General features: G+C 37.5%; 1 protein-coding gene across 2 annotated transcripts in view; it reads right to left on the reverse strand.

The window, feature by feature from the left end:
* LOC124170695 (quinone oxidoreductase) overlaps positions 1-19,652 on the reverse strand; it is an 87,808-nt gene that overhangs the window by 19,260 nt on the left and 48,896 nt on the right. For both annotated transcript variants that reach the window (XM_046549600.1, XM_046549598.1), the window contains exon 2: positions 3,492-3,621. In XM_046549600.1, the coding sequence (XP_046405556.1) occupies positions 3,492-3,608 (117 nt within the window). In that variant the 5' untranslated portion in view covers positions 3,609-3,621. The remainder of the gene's footprint in view (positions 1-3,491; positions 3,622-19,652) is intronic.

Below are 19,652 nucleotides of genomic sequence, written 5' to 3' on the forward strand. Positions count from 1 at the left end.
GAGGTTGGGATGGTTGGGAATATGCATAATTTTTCTTCCATACCAAAGTTACAAATGAGAAATAGAATATTTGGAAGAAAAAATATTTCAAATATCATATATAATAACAATAATATCACTGGGTGCAGCACCCCGATGCTTGATTGGGATAGGTGAGTGTTGAGCAATCCCCGGACAAAGCTAGAGGCGTGTGAATTTCAAACATTCATTTACATCTACATACTACTCCGCAACCCGCCTATAAAGCGTGTGTCAGGGGGTGTTAGGACACCAGCCGTTTACACATAAAAGGAAATGCTCTCACAAAATTACGACTGGCATATATTTCCTTCTGTATGGTTCGGGGAAAAAACGAATTCTCATATCTATCCGTTCGGCAAAATATGTCCCTTAATTTATCACTTCTGTCGGACCTGGAAATATAGTGGGGCTCTAATATTATGTTCTACGTGTCGCTCTTACAGATATTTAATCTCAATTGTTCAAGCAGTTTAAGCCTAGCGTGCAGCCTCCGAGCCTCCAGCGGCTACCAGTCTAATGCGCTTGACATCTGGGTAACTCTGTCCGTACGCCCGTATCAGTTTCTGACGAACCGCGCAGTCTTCCTTCGTATTTTATTCAGTTCACGGATTAATTCTTTCTGCACCGGATCCCATACGTTCGCTGCATATTCAAGGTGTGGTCGGACAAATGCGAAATAGCACCTTTCTTTTACTTTCTCATCCGAGAATCTTCCCAAAATACGCTTGACGAATCCTTATTTCTTCAGGGCAATGCCGCATATATTCCTTATATGTGTTCCCCACGAGAGGTTCGAGGTTATCATAACTACCAGGTACTTCACTTCGTCTGTTGCCTATATGTTAATATCATCTACAGCATATACATGATAATATTTGGACGAACTCTGAAAAAAATGTACCGACATGCATTTGCTCAGATTAAGTTCGAGTCCCCACTCTTGCCTCCACAAACGAACGTTGTTTAAATCCGATGATAGAATTTCATAGTCAGAGTGATCACTAATTCAAGGGTAGAGGGGCCCTTTCCAATCCTTGGGGCACATCGTAACTCGTAACGGGATACTCGTTCATTTTTGTTCGGAGATATATGGGAGTGTCCACGGGTTTTACCTGGGATTTGAGCCCAGGACCTTTTGCTCAATATTCAAACGCTCTACCAACTAGAATTGATATAATTCGGTATGATTTGAAAAAACTGAGAATGAACCTATTTATTTTAATATGTTAAAGCACTCGGGGTAAATACAATATTCCTGTATAAATTCTATGTCCAGTCCAAATCACAGCAAAAGTATTTTCTCAGAATTTCCTAGTCCCTGTACATTTTCGGGCGGTTCCTTTAAGGTTCCTATGAGCTGGAAGCCAGCTGTTTGTAAAATGTAAAACATCCCCACTTTCCTGATAGAGGAAGACATTTTTCCATACTATGTGAAATAATCCGAGAGATACCTTTCAATCAATGCAACTGAGATTCCATTCTCTTCCCGAATAAATTTTCCACCGATGAAAGCAACGAATAATGATCGCTGGATTAGTAGAAGCAGGAAGTTTCTCTGGGAACGCCGCACTATTTGTCCTTGCCAATTGTCGTTCTTACTCTGGGGATAATTCATGCCCTTCCCTAGAGTGATTTATGCACCCAAGTTTCACAACCTGAGATGATGGTGTGCACCACTCGATGTAGATGGAAGATTCATTGACCAGGAAAACAAAACGGCTATCACTAGCTTATGACCTTCAGATTCATGATCATGATATCCAAATACGCGCATCTTTTGCAGTACGAAATTTTCTTAAAGTTTGTTTGGCACTTAACGGCTCATGCTGCTACAGGTGATATATTTTCATCGTTAAACTCAATTTTACAAGCACTACACCCTCCATTTTACCCGAGAAATTTTCAATTACGGATATGAGTTCCATTCATAAGCTTCAATGTAAAGGATTAAGAGTTTTCTAGGAGGAATAAAAGTCTCTTTATCAAGATCTCAGTCTTAGTCACAAACCTTAGTAATATAAGAAACACAATAAACACGTAAAATCATTCACAACATCATTCCTCTTTGGTCTCATTCACACATTTTTTCCAAATTTTTCGCCATATTGTAATCACAGCCTGTGCTCATGATAGTTAATGCCTTGGGATTCTCTCACATTAAAAGAGGACAATTTTGGTAAACACCGTCAGGTAAGTAGGTACATATGAAAGATTTCTGATCATTTGAAAAAAATCTTCCTTCGTTAATTATTTTAATGTAATCCCTATGTCATTGTGTTTATCATGCTCTAGGAACGTTGAAGTCAATAAGGAAAACAGTAATTCATCATTTGCTAATAAAATACTTCCCATTTGATTTGATGATAACTATTTTAATTATGAATCATCAAGAGATAAACACTTCTTCGAAAACAAATTCTCCAACTTGATCGCCCGGATATCATAAATTGAACAGTCTCTTTGAAAACGAAATACGCTATTCATTACTAATATCTTGTCAGGCTAATTGGTGGACCGTAATTTACTAGGAACTAATAATAATTTACCAACAGTATTGTAATATTAAGATTCTTTGCATGATGCCGTGAACCCAGCAGTTTGCGACTGATTCATTTACGGAATGGCAGAGCTGAAATTTCAAACGCACGGAGTGCGAATGACAAATAATTTAACATCGACTCATCTCACGCCAAAGGGACGCAAGCCACAAAGCTATGTCGCGGCAGTCCACTAAATATGCGCTCGCCACTATTTTGAAAGCCCTCCTCGTGATTCGAGGTGAAATTGAGTTCAATGTCGGCCATGCATGAAATCTCGCTTGATCAAAGGGGTGAACGCGCCGATAACTAAGGGCAATTCGGCCGTATAGCGATGTACTTGCTATCTTTGATCTATTTTTAGACTGAATATTTAAGGAAAGATGACATAAACACTAATTAAATCGCGGAGTATAGTTTTACTTACATTAGAGAGTAAATACTCATTCGCAGCTTTTGTAGATGAAACAAAATGTTTACGTGTGTCTACGAAATTTATAATCAAGTGCATCATATGCTAAAATTCCCAAGAATAATAATAATATAATAATAATATTTATTGCTCTTGGACAAATTGTCCATTAAGAATATAAGATGAATATTACATACAAAAGAGATCACAAAATAAACTTGTACAAAATATATAAAATATTTCCGAATGGAATTCAGCACAACTACACATCAGGGCATAGAAATGAAATCTTGAAGTTAACTCAATCAATCATAGCAAGAAAACCTAAGTATACACGAATAGCTTTGGACTGAAAACTGAACTATTTAATTGTGTATTCAGGTCAATAAAATCATGCTATGGATTGGTAGTCAACCGCTCACATTCTTTCTTGTACATTAATACTAGAGAGAAAAATGAATTCACGACCTATTGCACTCAATCGCACACATAGAGACTGTAACTACACAGAATTTACTTACGCGGATCCTGGCTCCATTGGGAGGAACATCTGGGACTGGTACTTCAAAGCTGAACACACAGTCTTTGACTGACGGCCCAGGGCTTTCAATACTAACTTGTCGGCACAGCTTATTCATCTTGCACTCCACACTAAGAAAAGAAGAAAATGACAATGGTTTTTATCACGAGTAATTCATTTTAAAACTTAAATTCATTAATATTACATCATTTAAATATTCTACATAACATTCATAGATTCACATGCTTTTTTATAACTAACAAAAGAGAGGTTTTGTAATACTGACTATTGTTGCAGTAACCATTATAGTATAACTCCCATATCCATTGGTATTATTCCCAAATGTGGAGAAAAAACGTAAAAATGTCACCAAAAGACTTATGATTAATTGTCATTGAATTAATAACAGAAGTGGAAGTTTTATAAATAAAATATACTGCAAAACATATTTAAGAAGATACTGGTCCGCAAGATAAAATTAAGGCTTTCCGAAAAAACTCCTAAGTATACTTAAATTAATATACGGTTGAAAGGAAAACTATCCATTCTTCTTTTTGAAATTTCGAGAGAATTTTAGCGTATTAATTCTTTCAAAAAGCTACAATGGCTAAGCATCGATGTTCACCTCACATCATAGTCGATGACGGAGACCTTATATTCTATGTTCGATAGAACCTTGGCACATTTTCAAATAAAAATCCAGATTAAATGGCATTAGAGCATCATTTCGATTTGGAGTAGAGTATAGCGTAATAATAAAAAGGTACATACTTAATGGTTATACTTTTTTATACATATTTCAACTATAGCAATTACACTTTAAGTCACCTAGTACATAAGTTATTGGTATTCTGACATAGATATTATCCCTCCTCCTGATTTGCATACTGTGCAATAGAGTGAAAGTCCTCTTTACGCTGTTTGCTCGCTGCCAGCCAACATACAACCATTACTCGAAGAGGAGGGCGCCAATAGCACTTAAGAGCTGACCTATTTTTACGATCGACAATGCCGAATGCAGCGATGCTGAAGACACCGAGAAAGTGAGTCGCTGCTGCATTTTCTTTAAACCAAAGATAGCCTTAATAAATCCTTGCAGACTTCAGTCTCATTCGCAATAAAGTTATACAATAGATACCATCCAAATACAATGCACAACGACGAATTCATGAAATAAGTCAAAGACATATTTTGGCAAAAACAAACTAAAAATACAACATTTTGGGTTCTAATGACACGTTTGATTGCCGTATAATTTCACGAACACATTATAATTTGTGCTCATTACACTTGTGAACCATTTCAAGTCGAAAAATGATCAACTGTCGCGACTATCATCAATTTTTATTTATTTTTATGAAACATGGAGTGATTGCTCCTTGCGAACTATGCACTAAAAATCTTTTCTAAAATATTCATTATTTTTTGATGTTTGGCATTTGTCAATTTTTATTTTTACAACTTTTCCTAAATGGTATAGTATTTGGAGGAGGCGATCGACAGCTATAGTTGAAAGAGACAACCGAAAAAAGTCCAATTAAAAAATATATTACGTACACATTAATAATACCTTGAGTACGACTCTGAAGAATAATGACTGAATAGTCCCCAATGTGTGTTATTTTAGCATAATACCGGTTGCTGAACTAATGATACCAGCAAGAGCTACAAAATGAGATAAAAGAAAACCGAAAATACACAACAGTTTATGCACTGTAGGTAGAGCAAGTATGATTTACAATTAACTTTCATTTAAAGTGACAATTATAAAGTGACATTTAAAGTGACAAGGTAGATATAATTTTCTTTTCATCATACTTGAGAAGGAAAATTTCGTCAAATGATTTGAAATGAATGCTCGCTTTATTGCCAATATTCAATCAATAACAGAACTTCGCGCACTACGTCCATATCAGCACGCTGGTACCTTTTTCCTCCACTATCGGAGTGGTAAATTCTACAACCACTTCGGTAAAATACCTTCAATCCTCTTTTCTTTATTTCAATCACTGACGACACTCCAGTTCCCAATATGAGCGGTGTCTATATTGCCTAGAACTCAAATCTATGCTTAGGAGACTAAGGCGCTATAGCCACTCCTTCACATTCCTAGCATCCTCTATCCTCCAGAACAAATGCGGTCGTTCTCTTCGAGTTCTCCGAATCAGACCCAGATGCCAAAAATAAATCGCACAAGTTCTCTTGTTGACCTTAGCCAATTTATCCTAATAGCTCTCTCCTTCAGCAATCATTTCAACCTTGAAGTGATGGGCTGCGTCGAAGTACTTCCCCACATCAATCACACGCCCCTCCCACCACGCCCCTCCCCCGGTACTTTGGGGTGGGGGGTCATTCATTGTATTTTCGAGGTAGCTGAAAGCACTCACTCTAAAATATTCCATTAGCGTAATTTTCGGTCCGTTTCATATTCGCACGAAGGGAACAAGGATCATTTACTCAGACAATGGCAATTTTGTATGGATAAAATTTAAAATTTGTTTTTCCACAGAGTTTTTATCAAAACATAGCCATGGGTTCGACGGTTATCGTCATCTGCTGGTCAACTAAGTTTAAGTTAACAAAGTTTAAATTTTATTCATCCAAAACGTACAGCAAATTCCACTAAGTATCGCCGGAAACGATCAACTTTAGAAATGGTAATTTCGATCGAATGTTTGAAATATGATCCGGAGATAGTCCAGAATGGATAAGTTGAAAATATTTTGTCCAAACGCGATTAAAGCAGATATATTACCACAATATCCATTTAAAATAAGACTTGGTCTAAGCCTCCAGAGACACTAAATCAGGCACACTACATTAAAACAAGGATATCTGTTATCTCTTTTTTATATTTTTTAATCAGCCCTCCCTTTTTCCTATTCATTGGTGCTACATAGACATTTCTCCCCATACTCTGAGGAAGCTATGGCTTAGATAAGAATAGGGATTCACTTAAATAGGTTCCCATAAAAGGTGAAAATTCGTTTTTTTACCAATCGTGGCTGATTGTGTAGAAGGATTCGTTGAGAAATACATTGACATAAAATTAAAAACATAATAGTTCCTAGTTTTACTTCCATTAAAATTGACATTAGTTTCTCTATGGGACTTGTATGCACAATTTACGACACAGTAATATTTGAGAGGCAACTAAATATCCCAGCCAGCTTATCGCCTCGACTTTCCCGGCTTCCAAACGAAGGACACATGGCACCACGCGACAACAATTGCCATTGCCAAATATTTTTCCGGTGTGACTGGAAAAGAAGTCAGCTGGGAGAGACTTTCGTCTGCAGAGCCGGCTCCACTTCCCCGGATTCAAGTTCTATGGCGTGGGTAGAGCGCCAAATGAAGCTATTGGCATTGACGGGACGACAATGGAACCTTCTGCGATGGACGTAAAAGCCACAAGAGGTAAGCCCTATAAGGTAGTCTATCCTCAATGGTAGGCAAATGGAGTGATTTTCAAAATAAAGGAGCAGACGGAAACTATGGAGTCCCAATATCGATCTACGCAATCGAGTATTGTATTTTCATCGAATTTTTTTTTACGTGATACAGAATTTTTCCGAGGTATTTTCAAAAACTTGTTTTCCTCATCTCATGATGACCTTTTTTTCTATACCTCGGCACCTAGTTGTTTACCCAATCATTTCAACCAGATCGACTGAACTGAGGCATAAGCATTGCCTTAATCTCGGAAACCTGCTACTTTTTTCATGAGTGCTAGTACGCATAAAAATACATTCAAAGTAAAACATCACCTCCAAAACTACCTAGTAGTGGCATAGGTTTGAAAATTACCAATTAAATGTAATTAGTTGCTCATCTGGATCAGATCTACGTAAGGAAAGCTTAGGTTTTCTGCATAATGACCTCCCTTTCCTCGTGCCTTCTATTTTGTTCTTTACTATCCTATGCCTCTACTCTTTTTTCAGATTTTTTATGTTAAAATTTCATGTTTGTTACTGCGTCACTATAAATTGGCAGGCATGCTGTATGTGAGCAACTCCTTAAATAAATAAAAAATAAATAAATGATGACTGGCTTTAATTTCATTTTTTCCTTTTCATTTTCCGCTTTCAACGAGTTATAAAAAGTGAGTTTGTGCTCGGGTCGTTGATTACTTGTTACCAATGAGGCGACCCAGTTAAAGCCAATGTTTCACAATTGCATAACTTTGAATATATTTTTTATTAATTTAAGAACAATCGTTGATCGGAAATAAATCATTATTTAAAGTCCACAGGCTAAATGATACAGAGTTACTTGTTGAATATTTATTCGGCAAATTCATCTTGGTGACTCAATAAATACCAAATATGATTTTATGCTTTCCCGGCGCATTATGTCGGGAAACTTCTCTTGAGATTCCCACCGGTTTAAAAACTCAATTTCTGCCGGCATGTTTCTAAGGGTAACGACATTCAGCAGCCCTGAGGATGAGCCCCGAGTCGGAGCTCAAAACGCCAAAAGAAATGGAGTTTTTAACCCGGTGGAAATCCCGAAAAAAGTTTACCCAATCAATTATACCATTTAAATATTCAAACTTATTCATTCATTTTTCATAGAATTCAGTATTTCGGGCAAAATATTAGGGGTGGGAAGTTGATATAGCCAGCATAAAACCTGAAATGTAGTGCTTTATTCTCGACCAGAAAAAAGCTTAACGTTTCATCGTAGTCGTCTGCGTCACTCTCGGAATCATATTAGCCCGAGGCGCTGAAACCCATGTTTTTCAATTCGCTCGCGAGCGAATCAATTCATGAGCTCTTCTGGGGTCTATCGGCGAAGGAGCTCCGTTCCCAAATATTTCTTCGCTTTCTTCAACCCTAAAGTGTGTGAGAAGGAAACTGCCAAATTATCCTCGAACGACCTTCCGGAAAGGAGTTTTCAAGACGATCTTGCCACGCAGTTGATCTTGGAAGAATTGCAGGCAATTGGACACACCGAGGTTGCGACATGAAAACCTCCAGAGGTCCGACTCCTTCATTGCCACAATGTTGGTTTGCCAAGGTTAGGGCGCCGAAAGTTTTCCATCACAGCCGGCAATACTACGTCGTCCACGGATAAAGGTCACGTGTTTTTTGGCGGGTATTTACCGGAGATGTCACTTAAGAATAAGGACGTTCGTATCGCCAATAATATCCCCGAATATGAAAAAAAGGGAACAGAGGTTGGTGAGGGATCCTTGGTCAGTTTTATGGAAGTAAGGGTAAGGGAAACTTCAATGGGATGTGATGATAATGATACTTCAATAAAATAATTTAAAAACCTCCTTCGACGGTTAATTTTGCTTTTCCCATTGCTAGGGAACATAATTGCGCTGAAAAGTTAAAAATGTAAATGTATTACACAATTTTCCTGATTTCAATCTTCAGTAGGTGTTATTAAATAAGCCATTACGACTGAAAAAACCTACTGCTACGTAAAGACGATGGGCTCCCAGTTCTCAGCGTGAACAAAGGCACTAAAGAAGCTCATTAGAGTTCAATAAATTAATAATAGTACCTACTTATGGTTGCCAGAGAAACTACTTCCCTGTCGAATTTAAAGGCCTTAAAGCCCAGCCTCTTTCTGAAATGTGTGAATATTTTTCACCCCTCAAATAATTGGGAAAAGTAGCTTGTCCTTTTCATCAGTAATGAAAATAAATTCCGCTCAACAGCGTTGTAATTGCATTCAGGAGAACACCTGTCCTCTCTTCAAGTAACCAACTACTGGTGGATATTATATACGGGATAATCGCTCATGCTGAAGGATATTTGCGATCAAAGTCGAAGATTCCCGAAAACTGAAAACTCACAAGATCAATGATAAGTACAACGAGCATTATAATCATTGAGGAGCCATAAATATATTTCATTACTGAGGAAATTTTCTCATTCAATGCAATTCCAGAGATTTTTCCTCTCCCCATGACATTTACCGTATATTTAGAATTTGCATCCATCCAAACAAACAGGAAGCAGAATATGAAAAAGCGCTGAGTACTGAATAATATGCGTGTTTATGATATAGTTATGAAATTCTGTAAGTTTAGTTGAAGAATGCAGTTAAAAACAAAAAAAGAGCAATTTTCTCAGGAACTGGATATAAAATTACCTTTTCAACGGCTTGGAACGTTCATTCTTTTCCTATTCATGCAGTAAAAAGTGCTTAAACTCATTTAGCCCCTGAGAATTGAGGTCAAAAAAAGTAAATTATAAGATCAGTGGCATCGGTCTGACGCAAGCATGTGATCATTTCGAAAAGAGGTCTGGGAGTTAATCCGCCAGGTGAATGTACTCCTGATGTTTTGAAGGAGAAGAAATTGACCGAATTGAGCTAAATTTAACTTGGAGAGGCGCAGATGTATGAAGATTTTAACTTAAGAAAAGATTTCTAAACCTGAGAAAACGCACTTGTGGCACATTCTTTTGGCCAATAATTTTCCGAGAATGCTTTGGGTAAACCCTCAGTTTTAGACAGTCCAAAAACAGCGTTAATGACAGCTAAATTATGGTTCTCATGTATAAGTTTTTTCAGTAATAACTGCAATTACAAGAATGCATACTCTCTGTTCCAACGCGGCTTTCACCCCTGGAAATGTGAATGAAACCCCTATTGGCAAACAATGCATGACAACAAATGTGCATTGTGTTGCCACCATATGATGAATATGACAAGTATTTTATTTAACTATCAGGTACAGAAATTTGCAAATCGCGACATAATGAGGGTAAGAGAAGGCAAATAATGAAAACGAGCATCGTGATAATTACAAACCCTAGACCGCTATCCGCGTATTGATCGATGTAATACAAGTTTTTAAAATGGAATCACTCTGATGATTTACGCAATATATAAAGAGTAAAGTTTAAAGCCCATTTTATGAATTCGACTATAAGAAATGTAGAGTCACATACTAATCACTGTTGCAGCAAGATTCGCTTTTTTCTCCCGATGTCGTCATCTTAGAATTAATGAATTATCTCAATGAGATAACCCTACTATGGATGGCGCAAGAGATTTACCTCAAGGAATTCACTATCTTGCCCAATTCAAAGCGAGCCCATAACGCACAATGGGATCACTGACAAGGTAATGAGCCAGGAGATAAATATTTATGGCAAAGATACGGTTGTATAACACTTACATGACGGTTTAGCAATTATATTTAAGAATAAATCATTAAATTCTTTGTTTTTTACGTGTATTTATAGCGATACTTCTACGGAAGATATCAACAAATGGCAAAATGAGTGTTCATTAGTAATGACCAATGATGATGAATCCACAGATCGTTTGAGTATGTAGAATAGCCTGGTATTCCTCTTGGTAGAGGAATAAAGTATGTAGATTATCCTGTTTGATCCAAAGTAGAATGCAGTTCTTGTGAAAAGTAAAGTAAGTAAGGTAAAGTGTTTTCGGCCGTACAGTGTACCAAATTGCGGCTCACTTTCCGATGGAGTGGTCATGGTCATCCTATCACGTGATAAATTCAATTGACACGAGGCGAAGAGCACGAATCTCTAAATCACACCCGTATCTTTTGGTCCACGTAATAATGGACCCATTGACATTATTGAGATGCGCACCGTCTTCTGAACCAATGAATGACCTTACTTAGACAACTGGAGACAATGAGCTTTAGAAAACAGGTCAAAGTTTTCCCAAGCTCACAGTTTTTCTCCGCATGTAATAGTTCTCGCATGAGAAGGGCAAGACCCTCTAAGAGTCTTGGGTAATGGCAATCATAGGAAAATAAGGCTGAAAGCATCACGGCCCGCGGCTCACAATCTGACGAAATGTCAGCAGAGTTGCAAAGAGCAGGAGAACTCCACCGATGTAGCATAATTGAAGAGTGAGGAAGAGATTTACTCATTTCTCTATCGCCATAAAAAATTCACGAGAAGCTATTATCTCCTCAATATTGATATCACAAAGCTAACTTTGGAAAGCACGACTACTTAAAGTATTAGGTGCTGCCAACCATAAAGCAATGAAAGGCAGAAGAAATTTCCACGTTGCTCCTCTAATTACATTTTTTTCTATTCACAAAAAATAACGTCCACTTAAAAGCATCATAATTTAGATAAACACACCAACGAGCAACTTAAAAAGTATTTTTTTACGTAAATGTTGTTATTGTATAACTTTACCTTTATTTTACGGCTTTATTGGAACAATAACTTTTAACTCGTTTTTACAAAGACTATCCATTATCCGTTAAATACTTCAGCTATTTTCTCAACTATACAACTGACGGTATGTTCAGTCATAAAGTTTATGATCGTCCACGAATGAGAATAAATACCCATTGCTGATACATCTATACTTGTTGCGATCGAATCCGCTTCTAGTGTAGTGGTACTACTCCGAAATAGTAGTGCTTTAAATCGTAAATCGAGAGTGGGATATGACAGAATAGTTCGATTGGAGGTGAAGTTCTTTAATGCCACTGGAAGCGATTTCACTTCGCGAGCACTTGCGAAACACATTTCACTAGTAACGACAGAGTTTTCCTCTGAAGTTCCCTACAAGTCACCAGCAAAATTAAGCACCCTCGACCAAAATAGTTAGTATGTGAAAGCTTTCTGTCAACAGCCTCTTAATAAGGGCGATAATTTTTTATATTAATCAGTTTTCGATATTCAAATATCCTTACATAAACAAAAATTCTTTTGATAAACCCTATCAAAATCCGGATAATGTAAGTAAGTGGCGAAGATATTAGAGACAGATGGAAGATCTGTGTACAACTACTTATCGCCTTCATTTTCATGCACTGTTGAAAATTGCATACACATGATGAAGTCACGTAGACTCAATATATGAACATCAGGGCCTTGAGCAAAAGGTTCACCCACACAGATTAACACAGAGCGAAAATGAAGCAGTAATTTTTATTCGGTCAAGTTCGTTCGGTGCAACTGAATTTTTATGCGCTCAAGGCTGCGAGGCGCGAAGTAAAATTTTTAAATCGGTCAAGTTCGTCTTGCGAGTGAAATGAAATTTTTATTCGGTCAAGTTCGTTCGGTGGATTTATATTTAGATTTCGGAAGCCGAATTTGAGAACTCTGGCGTACGTTCAAGGTCCCCACCTTGAACTCTTAGTTAGTTTACAAGCTTTACGTCCGGTTATGCAAAAAATAAATTTTGTGAGGACTTTGGCAACCGAACTGGAAGCTGCGAGTTCAAACAAAGCCTCGGAAATATTAATTTTTTAGAAACAATGGTTTTCAAGCTTTTAATTTTTTAATGCAATTCCTAACTAAAGCTTCTTTCCTTTTGATTAATCCTGAGCAAGAAATTGGTAAAACTATCCATCATTTACCCTTCAAGCCTTCATTGACTTCTATCACTTAGAGACGCAATGTATAAGCAATATTTCCCTTTATCCTGTTCATAAGTGAGAGAAGAGATTAAAAGTATAATTATTATTAATAATTTCTACCAAAAACAAAATGTGAGGAAAATTATGCCACTTATAGTATTGAGTTCATCATAACGTGTTTGTTGTTACTGCATGGAAAATCCTGTTTCCAATTCTAGGCATGGTAAGCGAGGATACTCCTTTCTCCGAGCACGAGTAACATAAATCATTAGGTTTCAGCAGCCTTCGCCATTGATGATATCTCTGAAATTTAATTGCCGAAGTCATCACAGTGGCATTTACTTGAATAAATTTACACTTTAAGAACCATTGGAAACTGATTGCTGTCAATAGCTGTATCGAGAGCGGTAAATGAGATAGAACGAGTTCAATTTGTAGTATATGATAACAAATATTAAATAATTTAAATTAAATAGCATCAAACATTATGGTACAAATACGTAAATTAGGGGAATCTAATGGAAAGATTCGATGGAATAGCTGGAAAATCTAAACGCAATCATGTAAAATTAAGCATTGGCAATGCTTAGTCACAAGTTCATTAAAAGAGCCGGCGATATAAAGGTGATTCTCTCTACTACGCTTCGGTTGGTTTAATTGCGTCCTCTGAAAAACTATGGTTCAACATTTTCGCCTCTTTTATCTTCTTTGATGAAAAACATTTTCCCGTAACGGAGCACTTAGTATAATACTACATAACGATCAACGACAGCAATATGAATGGAGAACAATTATAAACCAGTGCAATCATAACATTGGTTATCTAGTTCTCTTTCCTTGATAATGTCCATTAATAACAAATTTTTGCCTAGCTTGATACGGTGGTAACCTATCATCACAATAGGGTGGTTTCCTATTATTTTTTTATTGTTTAAATCGGCAGATTAGTACTCCTGGAGTACATATTTAACGCTTTTAGATTTTTAAATGACGATATATATTGTTCACGATTTAATGAAAAGTGAAAATTTTCAAGCGCGCGAAAACGCGACGGCTAAGTATGAATGCTGGGAAAAGCCCGTGTGACGTCTGGCTGCTGCTGTGTGAGGCCACCTGGGTGCGAGGCTATGAATGCCGCTACGATGCAGGCTACCTGCTGCCGATCATGGCAGTAGCGTAGAGTACCCTGCTAGCAGGAAACGCTTGGCTTAAATAAGGATTATTAATACCCTATCAAGCGAAGGAAACTTTCCGACCTTAGGGAATTTTAATAGGTGATTATTAAGAGATGTTTCCCTGAGCTCTGTGCCTCATGCGTGCATTGTTAATCTCAGACTATTTAAAACTCCTATCTACTCGTATAGCATCTAGGTCCCTGTGACGTCACGTGGAGTGGCATCGCATAGGCGCCAATCTGGCTTTTTCCAAATGAGGTTAAAATTGACCATTAACATTCGTCTAAACTGGGATTCCTAAAACCAAATAATTCGTATACTATGAATACATCAATGGTGGGTAACGAATCGCAATCAATGCCTTTCATTTTCTTCGACTAAGGAAACTACCCTATAGAAAAGGCTACAATTATCTAATACTTTATTTAATTTTCCGACTTCGCCGTTGATACAAACTGCATTAAAACCGGTCAACAATGAAAAAAATGATAGATAACTGCCAGTCTTTACAATTGATAAGAACCGGTTGTACCTACAATGTTAGCTTAGCTACAAAAGGTCTCTCGTAGATTTTATCACCTGATAAAATGTTACCTAATAGCCATGATTTCCTAAATTATAAAAAAGTAGAAATTTGAATTTCAAATAGATAATTAATTCTTATTCAAATCATATATCTTGAAGAGTTTCGCACATGTTGCACAATGTGTTCAACTAGGGATTATATAATATTCGCAATAACGAAGATATCCGTGATGTAATATTGTTAGAAGGTAACCAAACCTCTAATTTAAGTAACATAGGAGGTACTTTAAGATGTGCAGAAATATTTTATTTGCTTAGTGGAGATTTTTTAAACTGGTTTTTTATATACCCAATTACACTCAGTGAATAGCGTTCTACTCATTACCAGATGGCACATTAATTCATGACGCATATGAACGGTACTAATCAATGGAAAAACCGCTGAAATTAGGTTTCTGCGCCTTTCCAATGTATAGAAGGTTTAATGTCAGATAAAACAATCGTTTGTTACTCATTTTCTGCACGAATCTATCCAAGCTATGGAAAGAAGAAGGTGATAATCGTAGGTTATAGCCTTGAATACTGATTGATCGGGGAAAACTGTTGGTACACCTAACTTGAGAACAATATCTCATCTCGGTAGCAAATAACTATGATGAATTTTATTACCTAGAGTCCGCAGAGGACGCTCATATAGTCGGATGTATTTTCTCTGAGAAATATTTTTTTGTTACAGGATTCGTCACATTTCCTCCTGCTTCGTGAAGAGCAGCCTGGCCTTTGTAACTGCTATAGCCATTATTGTTAGTGTTGTTCAGGTTATAACGCACGCAAATACTGTAATAACTGTTTCCCCGGCCGCTATCCACGATCAAAACAAAATCAAGGCTGAAAAAACATCGCAAGTAGTGAGATGAGCGGAGGTGCGCTGTTGTCGTTCGTCATTCCTTGAACAAGCGCTTCATGAAAAATTCATGACCCTCTAGCTATTGCGCAATTGCACCCAGGTGTCTCGTCTTCCGCGCAGTCATGAGCTGGCCCTTCCAAAGCTTTGACAGAGACGCAATTACACCTCATTTGCTCTCGGGACATGAGTTCATGCGACTCCAGTTCACATTGACTACTTTGTTTTTTTTATGAACATGAACCACTACTCTACGCCTTAAGGACGAGCAATTAATGACAGTATATCGATGTTTGATAAAATTAATATTTCGGATTCCAACTACCGGTATAGCATAAACATTGGTGTGAAAACTGTCGCCAATGCTTTAGATATAATACTTATATAAGGAATTTGACATTTTAACGTTAACAACAGGAATTTACGTAAAAAATTTCGGCCCTCTAGAGAAGTAAACAATCACTACTTATTGATTTGATACCATTGAAATTCCTCCTCCAATTTTGCTTTTGTACTTGAAGTTGATTGTTGGGATGGGGATTACAAATAAAACAATTTATATATTTATTTCTATTTGAGATCAGATAAGACTAGTATTTAGCATTACCAATATCGTAGTCTAGAATCACATTTTACACTGTTTCTTGCAGAAAAAAATACATGATACTTGCCAGGACCTCCCCTCCCCCACGTGAGATTAGGTGACAATCGGCTTGACCCTCATTACCTCGTAAACACCTCACGTAATTAATGGATGCCGCCTTGTAAACCTACCAAAGTTAATTCTTTCATTTTACATGTATACATAGGACTTTACTGGTGTCCACTCCGTCCCCAGCGAGTGCAACCAGTGGCGAAAAGCGTCACTTCAGGGAGCGCGGGGATAGCCATTTGAATTTCGCAGCTCTGGGGCTTATTAGGAAGGCAAATGCAGTGTCCTCTCGCGTGACCTAAACAACGAGCAGAAGTCACAAGAGCAGCGAGCCGAAGAATCGAGGACACGTTTTATCAGTGCGAAGGCCGCACCGCCCTCTGACGTCACCGAATGCTTTCTTAGCTGCCGCGCCGTTGGGAATGCCTTTTGAGTGCGGCCCACGGGCCGGACTCTACAGCTTTAATTAGCGAGTCTATTGGAACGGACAATTCACATTGTACTATTTTCCGCAAACAGACTGTTTTAATCTCTGGGGCATTATAATATAATTCAATTTCATCGCTAAAAATATTTTTGTGTTAGTGAATAATTGTTTAGGGTGATTATATCCCCTAAGAATATTTTTTTACCGTTGGTACTAGTGTCGGCTTAACTGTTTGTATGATTACGAGTACGAAGATTCAATAAAGAATGACTCCATCTATCCCAAAAAAAATTTTCTCCCAATGTCATCCATTTTGGGTAAATAATTTTATCACTTTCGCGGCTAAAAAATAATTCACTGGGATTGCTAGACAGCCTGTCTATGTAGATATACATATCGTGTTATTATTTCTTATTAAAGATTCATTCGATGAATTTGGGGTGGTAATAATTTGTATGCTACTGTTAGGAAATCAAAAATAAATTACATGACAGTAGCTCTGTGAGCGATACGAACAATGATAAACTGATAAACCTTCCTTTTCACCAATAATATCACGTAAAAATAACCTCTCTCTTTGATTGACGTCATCTGCCCTCTACCTCTGTTACTCCTCAACGATAGTACCCGCCTTCGTCCGCAGACGGAGTGGCTGAATCGCCTTAGCGGCGGGTGACCCCAAGGACGGTCGCCCAGGGAGGGCCTTTGATGGTTTCCGTCCTCATGTCAACAAATAAATCATTTAAGGGGAAAGCTTTCGCGATTCTTCTTTAGAAGGCTTGTATTTTTGTGATTCCTTCCGCATCATTTTCACCTATAAACGACATAGCCTAAATAATATTTAATACTAAGCAACGTGTGGAGCATTTCGACAAATATTCAGTCGAATATAACCCCAAAAAGTCTGAAGGATTTCTGGAAAGATTATCTTGGCTTACAGAAATAAGCACACAGAATGAATCCACAAATCCTAGTTATGAAGAAAATGAAGTTCATTTTAATTTGCAAGACTCTATTGAAAGAACCTTCCTCAGGCTCTTACACCGCAATACATTAGCTTTCACTGCAAACGATCGCTAAAATCTGTAGAAATTCTTTAAGATCGAATTAGGCATAATTCGATTTGCCACTGAATATGAAAGTTTCTTTGCCCAGAGATTTGTAATATTCTGATCCATATGGTTTGTTTTCCGATTGTCGAATGCATTATCAAGTTTCTATTGCAATTTATAGAGGCCTTTAAAAATGGAAATTCTAAATTCGCACAACTCTACAAATACCCAATAACTTTGAGCACCACCTAAAATTTTGATATCCCATAAATTTCTTCAGGATTCAAAAACCATTATTAACGTTTTAATCTGAACAATGGCCCGAAAAGCTAAAGGTCCGTGGTTACATTCGCGATGCAAGCTATTTTTTTCTTATTAAAATTAGACATTGCAATATTTCCACTGAGTTTTATTATTACACAATGCGTTTCGTCGTGACATACAACATTATCAACTGTAACGACGAAACGCGTTGTGTAATAATAAAACTTAGTGGAAATATTGCAATGTCTTTTTTTAATAATATTGAGAACTTCCACCATATCGTGCCCAACATCATACAAGATATTTTTTTCTTGTTCGAATTCATGTGAACCGCAGCGTGGGACAAAAAAACGTAGGCATGAGACATTTTTATAACCGCTGACTTCGACATCGATGCTGCTTAACGCAGTGATTAATATACATGCAGACTGCTTCACAAGTCATGAGGGAGAAAATAAAATTCTTAGACGAAAATCTACGATCCTAGCATGCATGTTCTTTAAGAGAACATGAGCCACCACCAATCGAGCAACACCAGCTGACTAGAGAAAGCTTCTGTTAGCTACCTCACACCAAGAACGTATACGTTGAAAATTATGACACAATCATCGAAATCAATCTATTCATTTATTAATTACAGGAGAAAAACTGAATTAGAACACTACACTAGCCATCACATACTTTGGACTAAAAGGCACTTTCACCGCACATTAATTACATTTGAGAGAGATTAGCCTATGAACAAAGCCTAAACGGGTTGAAGGACACAGCCGGGTGAGGATTCCAGAAGTCCAAAAAGAGAAGGCTAAACCTGACCATATCCTGAATAGTGATGACGGAGCTAGTCATAGAAACGACGATTCATGAAATTTTTATCCAGCTATGACCTCATCTTACTTCCACCACGATAGCACCAGATTCCACAGGAATACCGCAGTTTTGTGTATTCGAATGCAAGAACTCCATTGGGCGTCTGCACTTGTATTTACGAATTCATTGAAATGCATGCTACGAAATTTAGTCCGAATAAATTAATTATGATAGTTCCTCATGTCTTTTTGGCAACAATGAAAAACTGCTGCGGAACGACATAAAAAAGGCCATAAATTTTGATAGTTTTACAATTAAAGTTGAAACTATTCATTTTATCGATTAATTACAGAATATATAGAGCATGAATTGAATTATTCTGAGATTTTACACGATAGTATTTCAATATTCAAAGTAGCAAATCATTTATTACACATCTGTAAGAGTAAAATATTCTATCAAAAAAGCACATTCAATGTAGATTGAAACTTAAGGCTCGTGTTTGGTCTCTCAAGTCTACGCCTTCGCTCCAGGGACCGTAGCGTTGGGATCCCGCACTAATTTCCCGCTGCTTCAAGTGACATCCGCGCGAGGACAAAGGCAGCGAGCAGTAGCGAGCGTGCGACGATTGAACCTTGGCAGCTGTGGAGAAGACGCCGGGAATCCCCGACCATTCCATTGACAATGATTGATTCCAAGGATACACAGAAGCGCTTCTCTTCGTGAACTTCAACAACACAGCATTAAAAGGTGATCCTGTTTTCACGAAGGAAATCCTCCCCCGAGGTTAAACAATGGCATTCATTTAAAAGTATTCACGGACCTTACCCAAAGCGTTAAGCGACGCCACGAAATGGATCGGAACAACTCACACTCGTTGAATCTTAATATGATACGCTACCTATCGATGTAATCGTTAATAAACAGTAACTCTTTTTCGTATTCGAGTCTTATCAAAATAGTTTCAAGTCGCACTAGATTTTTTGGATTAACTTTGAACACAGTTTGGAAGTTAGATCAGCACAAAATGA

This window comes from Ischnura elegans, chromosome X, assembly GCF_921293095.1.
Source record: "Ischnura elegans chromosome X, ioIscEleg1.1, whole genome shotgun sequence".
Lineage (NCBI taxonomy): Eukaryota > Metazoa > Arthropoda > Insecta > Odonata > Coenagrionidae > Ischnura > Ischnura elegans.